General features: G+C 40.6%; 1 protein-coding gene across 1 annotated transcript; it reads right to left on the minus strand.

The window, feature by feature from the left end:
* Positions 1 to 2,504: 2,504 nt before the first annotated feature.
* On the minus strand, positions 2,505 to 4,752 carry LOC148185562 (uncharacterized). Its single transcript, XM_088074498.1, has one exon. The coding sequence runs from the start codon at positions 4,535 to 4,537 to the stop codon at positions 3,212 to 3,214; it is 1,326 nt and encodes a 441-aa protein (XP_087930624.1). The 5' UTR covers positions 4,538 to 4,752; the 3' UTR covers positions 2,505 to 3,211.
* Between the last annotated feature and the right edge of the window lie 2,314 nt (positions 4,753 to 7,066).

A 7,066-nucleotide genomic window follows, 5' to 3' on the forward strand; every position in this document is an offset into this window, starting at 1 on the left:
ATTCATATTTAAGTCGTAATTTCTGATCAATGACTCTAGGATCCTCATTGAGTGCTTATCCTTTTTACTGTTCACCACCTTGGTTCTGTTGAACTGCACTACGCCAATCCCGTTGCCTCTTCGGAGCATTACTGCTCCCTTGTTTCCTAGCTTTCCCGGATCCTGGCTACAACCTTGGCTGTGCCTGATCATTGTGAAATCTGTGCTGATGCTGTGATCCTGCCTTTGGTTGTGCTCGTGCTGTGGCTGCACTGATTCTGTACCCCCCGCTCGCCCTGATCGTGCTCTTAGTCCCGGTTGCTCCGATGCTGCGATCATACCTTTGGACACCTCCGTATCAATATATGCATGAGACTCATGCACTCATCATCCTATGCTGCTCTTCCTGAGGTTTCTTCCCTTTTTTTCCCCGTTACAGGGGTTCTCGTTACAGTTTTTCCTTGGGTGATGTGAGGGTCTAAGGGCAGAGGGATGTCGTACACTGTAAAGCCCTCTGAGGCAAACCTTGTTTTGTGATAATGGGCTCTACAAATAAAATTGACTTGACTTGACTTTACTTGTACTTTAACTCAAGTAATAACTCAGTAACTTTCACTTGGATTAACATTTGGCCAGGAGTAGCTATACTCTCACTCAACGAATAGAGTACCTTGTCCACTACTACCCACAATGCAGCTGGACAGTGTGTTTGTGTCCAGCTCAGAGTTGCATTTTTCCCTCAGATGTCATGGCATGAAATGGATGTGTGGAGCTGCACTATGTCTGAAAGATATTCCCCGCAGTAACTGTGGGGACAGAAAAGGACAGTGTGAATGTCGTCCTGTCCACTCTGCATGTCCTCTCTGCTGGAGTCGAGCAAACACTGACACCACTCAGCTTATCAGCTCTCTCTGCGCTCACCACATCCTCATGTCTTTATCTCATCATCAAGGGAAACTTTCAGCAGTCAGACGTGACAGAGACACATCGTGCGTGTTTGTATCTACATCCGTAGAACATCCCCGGCATGGACTCTGCCTTGTCGTGTTGCTGGGGCTTGTGTGCCTCAGTGATCCAGACTTTCAAAGATGTTCCAACAGAACAGAGCATACTCCTGACTTCACAAACAGGAGTATGCTCTGCTCTATTGGAGTGTCTTTGAATGTCTTCTGTGGAGAGGCCAGACCAAAGAGTCTGACGGAAAAAAAAACTTGCCCCTACCACTTTGCGCCCCCTTGATGCTCTTAGCTGAGTGTCCCCTGGGGTCCAAGCATTTACTTTTAGAGTATTCAAATCAGGCCTGGTCGCCTGAATACCGCAGCTAGGAATAGAATAGGACTCCGGTTCTATTTTGTGGGTTTTCTCTGAATCGACTGTGATTAAGAGGGACGGCCAGGGGTATTCGTATTGTTGGCTAGAGGTGAAATTTTTTGATAGCGAAAGCATTTGCTAAGAATGTTTTCATTTATCAAAAAAGTTGGAGGTTTGAAGATGATTGGACACCATCGTAGTTCCGAACATAAACGATGCCAACTAGCGATCTGGCAGTGTTATTCCCATGACCCATCGGAACAGCGTCCGGGAAACCAAAGTCTTTGGGTTCCGGGGGGAGTATGGTTGCAAAGCTGAAACTTAAAGGAATTGACGGAAGGGGACCACCAGGAGTGGAGCCTGCGGCTAAATTTGACTCAACACGGGAAACCTCACCCGGAACCCGGAAAAGATCCACAGAATGATAGCTCTTTCTCGATTTGAAGCGATTTGTCTGGTTATTTCTCATAACAAATAAGACTACGGCATGTTAACTAGTTACACGGCCCCTTGGACAAGGTCAACAAAGACAAGGCTCTCCCAGTCGGCTTTATGCAACAAAAAGTCCCACATCAGAGCCAGCTGTGAATTCCTCTGATCAGCTAACGCTAAGATTAAGGGTTGACTGGAACACCCCGAAAAAGCTTTTTTTTTTTTAAAAAAAAAAAAAAGTAAATAGTTCATTGTTAATTGTTGCTTTTGCTTTGTTGTTTTTTTTCCTTCACTCCCTGTAAATAGTTCCCTCTGTGTCATAATTTGACTTTCTTCACAGGGCTGTCTAAATAATTCATTTTTGTAAATAGTTTTCTGAATTGTGTGTAGAAAGTTTAGTTTGTGTGTGTTTGCTTGTACATAATATTTGTGAAAATTTGTGCGATTTATCACTAAAGATTTGTAAAATTAGATTTCTGTTTTGTTTTTTGTTTTGTCTTTATGGTCTCTTAACTATATGTACATTCAAGTTACGTCACTGCAGCCTAAATATCCCGATAGCCCAGGCTGTGCTGAAAAGAAAAAGGTGAGGATATACGAACCAAAACTTGGAGAAACAGCTCAGTGTTCAGAGGGTTAAAATCTCTTCTTTGCTTTGTTTGTTTTACATGTTTAAAAAAAAGATCCATGCATTCAATTTACAACAGATTTGTTGCTTATTATCATTAAAACCAAAAAACACGATCCAAACAGTAAAAAGTGGAGACCGACTTTGATTGTTTCTATTTCAGCTTTATTATAGAGACGATTGATTACTGGTTGATATAGATTTAGAGTATAATAACAATCACATAAAAATGATGTCATGAATGACAACTCACACTCCTTCAAATGAAATTAAAAAAATCACATCATCATCTGATTTCAAATCAAACATCAGTTCAATAAAACAAGATAAAAGTCCGTCACACGGACCCACAACAGCACAAAGAAAATACGCACACAAAATGTACAATATATACAGATATATCTGCACGCTGTCAGGTCAAAGGTCGACTTCTGAGCTGAGAAACGATTACAGCTGATTGTAGCTTCCCTTTTTACTGAATGTATTCACATGAAGAACTCATTTTCTACTAAACATAACTATTAACACAAAAAAAATGTAAAAACAAAAACAGAATTCATAAAAGAAAAAGAATAGAATCAAAATTCTGAAACATTTCATTCAAAGAAAACCATATCCCAGCTGTATATTTAAAAACCACATTTTTTAAACATTTTTATTTTAATTTTCATCGTGAACTTAACAGTTTTAATTTGTAACAACTGTTCCACCTGTGACAGACACACATGCTCTGTATGTTTGTCCGGTTTTGTCCTGATATTTGATTTTCATGCACTCTTTCTATTTCAGCATCGTTAAACATCATTTTTACATAACCACAAATTTGCCAGTTTTTGAAGATTTTCGGTCTTTTCGGTCATTTCAGTGATAGCTGGTCCTGGTCCTCCGGTTCACAGCGACCACGATGACACAGAGCGTCAGCAGCAGAAGGCTGAGCACTGACCATCTCACTTTGTAGAAGGTGGAGTGAACCCCAAACGGATCTCTGTACTGTAACACTGTTTTGCTTGTTGACAGACACTGAAAATGTTCACCCACAACTGCACACCAATACTCTCCTGTGTCTCTCAGTGAGACATTAGAGATAACCAAAGTACCACCATCACCGTTACTTATTCTACTTATCTCCCTTAAAGACATTATATCAACAACTCTGCCTTCTGTTCGGTTCGACTTGATGAACAATTCAACCCACCGACCCCTTTCCCGATCTTTACATCCGAGATTGACGTTTTCTCCCTCTGAGAAGAGCTCTACATCAGGAGGACCAAAGTTAGGACACACCAGGAGATAGTACTTTTTCTCACTGACAGGAGTTTTACAGACGTACACACCTGAGTGGTTTAACGTCAGTGATGAAACCACCAGAGAGTAGTTTTGGTCCACAGTCTGGTTTGGTTGTTCGATGGTATTTACAGTCCAGCGTGGGGGCTGGTCATCACTGAAATCAGTGAGAGCGCACGGAAACACGGCCATCTCTCCCGCTGAGCGATAGAGCACCTCTGTGAACACCTCTAACACTACAGAGTCACTGCTGACACACTGCTGCTGCTCCATCAGCAGACAGGTGAACTCTGTCTTGGCTGTTGTTGTGAAATTAAACACGTGAAGAGCTGATGTGTCTTTATTCAATTGGTATCTTCCTCCAACATCGTCCATCACTGATGTCTCATTGTCCCCAAAAACTCTGCTCCATATTTCCTGTTCATATCCAAAGTCACGTTTGAGCCACAGGACGTTCAGATTGTCAACCACTCTGTTACATGGCAGAACCCCTGTTCCTTCAGGTGTGATTTCAAAACCTCTTCCTCGACCCACTCTCCTGCAGACGATGACAGAGCTGTTCTTGTCATGTGTGACTCTGCCGTCGGTCCAACACTCCTCTCGGTACAGGCCAGAGTCTGAGTGGGTCAGGTTGTGGATCTTGTAAGAAAAGATATTGTGCGTGCTGACGAGTCGTCGTTTCAGGTCTTCAGGTGCTGTGGAGTTGTGGGACCAGAGGTCAGAGGTGTTCCACAGGACGAGCTTCTCCTCACCAACAGACCTGGAGATCAGGCAGGAGTCGGCCTCCTCGGGGAGCTCGAAGGTGTAAGAGTCCCGTTCCTCCTTGATGCTGATGAGTTCTTGTGCATGAATGTTGTTGATGAGAGCAAACAGCAGGAACCAGAGCTCTGTGACTGCAGCCATTCTGCTCCGAGGTCTCCGTCTGAGAGTCCGTCAAACACTGACACCTCACAAACTCAACCCTCATCACCAGCTTCTCTCTGCGGTCCCAACAACGTGACGTCTTTATCTCTTCATCAGCGGATACTTTGACACATCCGGCTCTTTATCAAGTCATCTCTGCCAGTGAGGCTGTCGTGTCTTCAAACACACATTACTGATGAACTGAAATGATTTTACAGAACCGGGCTGGTTTAAATTTAGTTTGTTTTTGCCTCACACAGACAGGGTTTCACATGCATCTTAATTCCCCTTTTACTATCCAAGGCACCTTATTTACATATTAGATCCAACACTTATAAATTGGCTCTCAGCAGAAGCACAGAGAGGGAACATAAAGCTCCTGCTTTTCTTTGTTCCTTTGACCAACCACATGGTCAGCTAAGGCCTTCCTCGCTCTGCAGCCATCTTTGATCCAGCATCTTGGACCTGGCGTCTCGTTGTAGCCTCTGTTATTGTTCTGTTCTTTTTGTCTCTCTCTCCCACACACACAAACACACACATTTACACATCCACACTTGTACATACTTACATAAACTAAACACAAAAAGTAAGGAAATTTGTGTTTGGTTGGTTATTTCTTTGTTGTAGTAATGTTCCTTGGCAATAAATCTTTTACTGTTGGAAAGCCTGTTTATTTCCCTTTTAAATATGATACTTGTTTTGGAAGTTATTATCGCAAATTCTTAATGTGTACTATACCTATGAACCATTTTTAGATACTTAAATATTTCCATTTCATGCAACCCAAATAAAAAATATACTTTTTTAACAGGTAGAACTTTCTACCATTTTCCAAGCATACAAAAGAATTATTTCACTGCCATTTATATTAATTTATCATTACTACACGGTTTTGAACTAAATAATTCCACTCCAAAACATTTCAAATGTACAGCACACAACCGGATATTTTAATTACATCCTAGGCACTAACTGTCTGGTATCTATAACGGCCACGAGGAATCACGACGATCGTGTTATCTTGTAATCAATCATGTCAAAGACCTATGACAAGAAAATACAGCCAGCTGGTCAGTGAAAGAGTCTGTTTATATTTAATACATCCATGACATATATCACAATTCAATGTACACAAATGCTAAAGCGTTTGTGTGGGTTTACAATAATTAACATTCATCCAACCCATAAAGCGTAATATTACATAATAATAGCCCAACTGCAATTCAACTTTGCAATATAAAGCTTTAATATCAATGTTTACTTACCTCCGCTGCATCGACATTAGTAATACATCAGACGTAAAGCTAGTACTTAATGGCTGATTATCAATTAAATATAAAAACTGACCAGCACCGCTGTCATTATATCGCTGATTAGCTGCTGTTGTTAATAATCTAACCCATTACGAGCAGACTACGAGAGGAATACGCGTGAACGAGCGCTGCTCACTTCGTGCACTCGTGTGCCATTTCTGTGAGCGAACCTGGAGCGAGCCAGTGAGTCAGCGTTAGTGCTCGGGTACAGTCGGTCGCACTCAGCCGTGTTCGGCTGTCGTTCATCACTTCTACGCACACTCTATGGGTCAGTAGATCTGGGTATTATACACTTTTCATGTCATTCTATTCACAACCAACTGAGCAGAAACAATCACAAGCAGCTGAAAGTTCCGGAACTCAGAATGTATGGTGATGTCATCTGTCTTTGATGTGAGTGTGATGTCACAGAGGAAACATTTGGCCACAGTCTCAGAGGTTCTAGTTTACCGAAATATCACGAGATATTGCACACTTCTCACGAAGCCTCGTAACGAATGTTCGATTGTTATTTAAAGTTGATTTTTGAAAATCAAAAAATCAAATATTGTCAGGGGTATGAATAATTTTGAACATGGCATTTTTTGGGACTCCATTAATAAAATACCCCAGAAATAAATATTTTTTTGAATTTTGTATTGTTGTCATTCTTTCAATTGTTGGTCACATATAACTGATACACAAATTTGAAAACATCCATTCATTTCATCACTAGATGAAAAAATCACAAGAATTAGCAAGGGTATGAGTAATTTTGAGGACGACTGTATATATAGAAAAACTAATGAGTGCTTGTGAGGTAAGTATGGTCAGGGACTGAACAACTTTAAAGGTCTTTAAAGGTTTAAAAGTCTGATGTTACATCATTTTATATAATTAAACCTAAAAAGAAACAGTCTTACTGCTGACCATTTTATTTAGGATTTTATTCTGCTTGGTTCATAGTCTTCTTTTTTTGTTTTAGACTCTAAAATACTAATTTCTCTCCTGCCTTCTGGATAACCCCTTATTTTAAAACTGTATGGAGCTTAAAAGTTAAGATATCACCTAAAGCTAACCTTTGTATTTTAAAACAAAAAATGATTTAAAAAAATCATGTTTCAGGAGAGGTTTTATTATCATTCATCATTAACCCTATGAAGCCATTTGTATCATATTTGATACATTCTATGACCTCCATGTAATCCACATTAACATTACTGAAGCCTGTTTAACG

Source organism: Plectropomus leopardus, chromosome 24, assembly GCF_026936395.1.
Source record: "Plectropomus leopardus strain MGB_pleo_1.0 chromosome 24, ASM2693639v1, whole genome shotgun sequence".
NCBI classification, from domain to species: domain Eukaryota; kingdom Metazoa; phylum Chordata; class Actinopteri; order Perciformes; family Serranidae; genus Plectropomus; species Plectropomus leopardus.

Bases quoted from the DNA above. Each gene is read 5' to 3' on its own strand.
- LOC148185562 (XM_088074498.1), bottom strand. From the start codon at position 4,537: ATGGCTGCAGTCACAGAGCTCTGGTTCCTGCTGTTTGCTCTCATCAAC.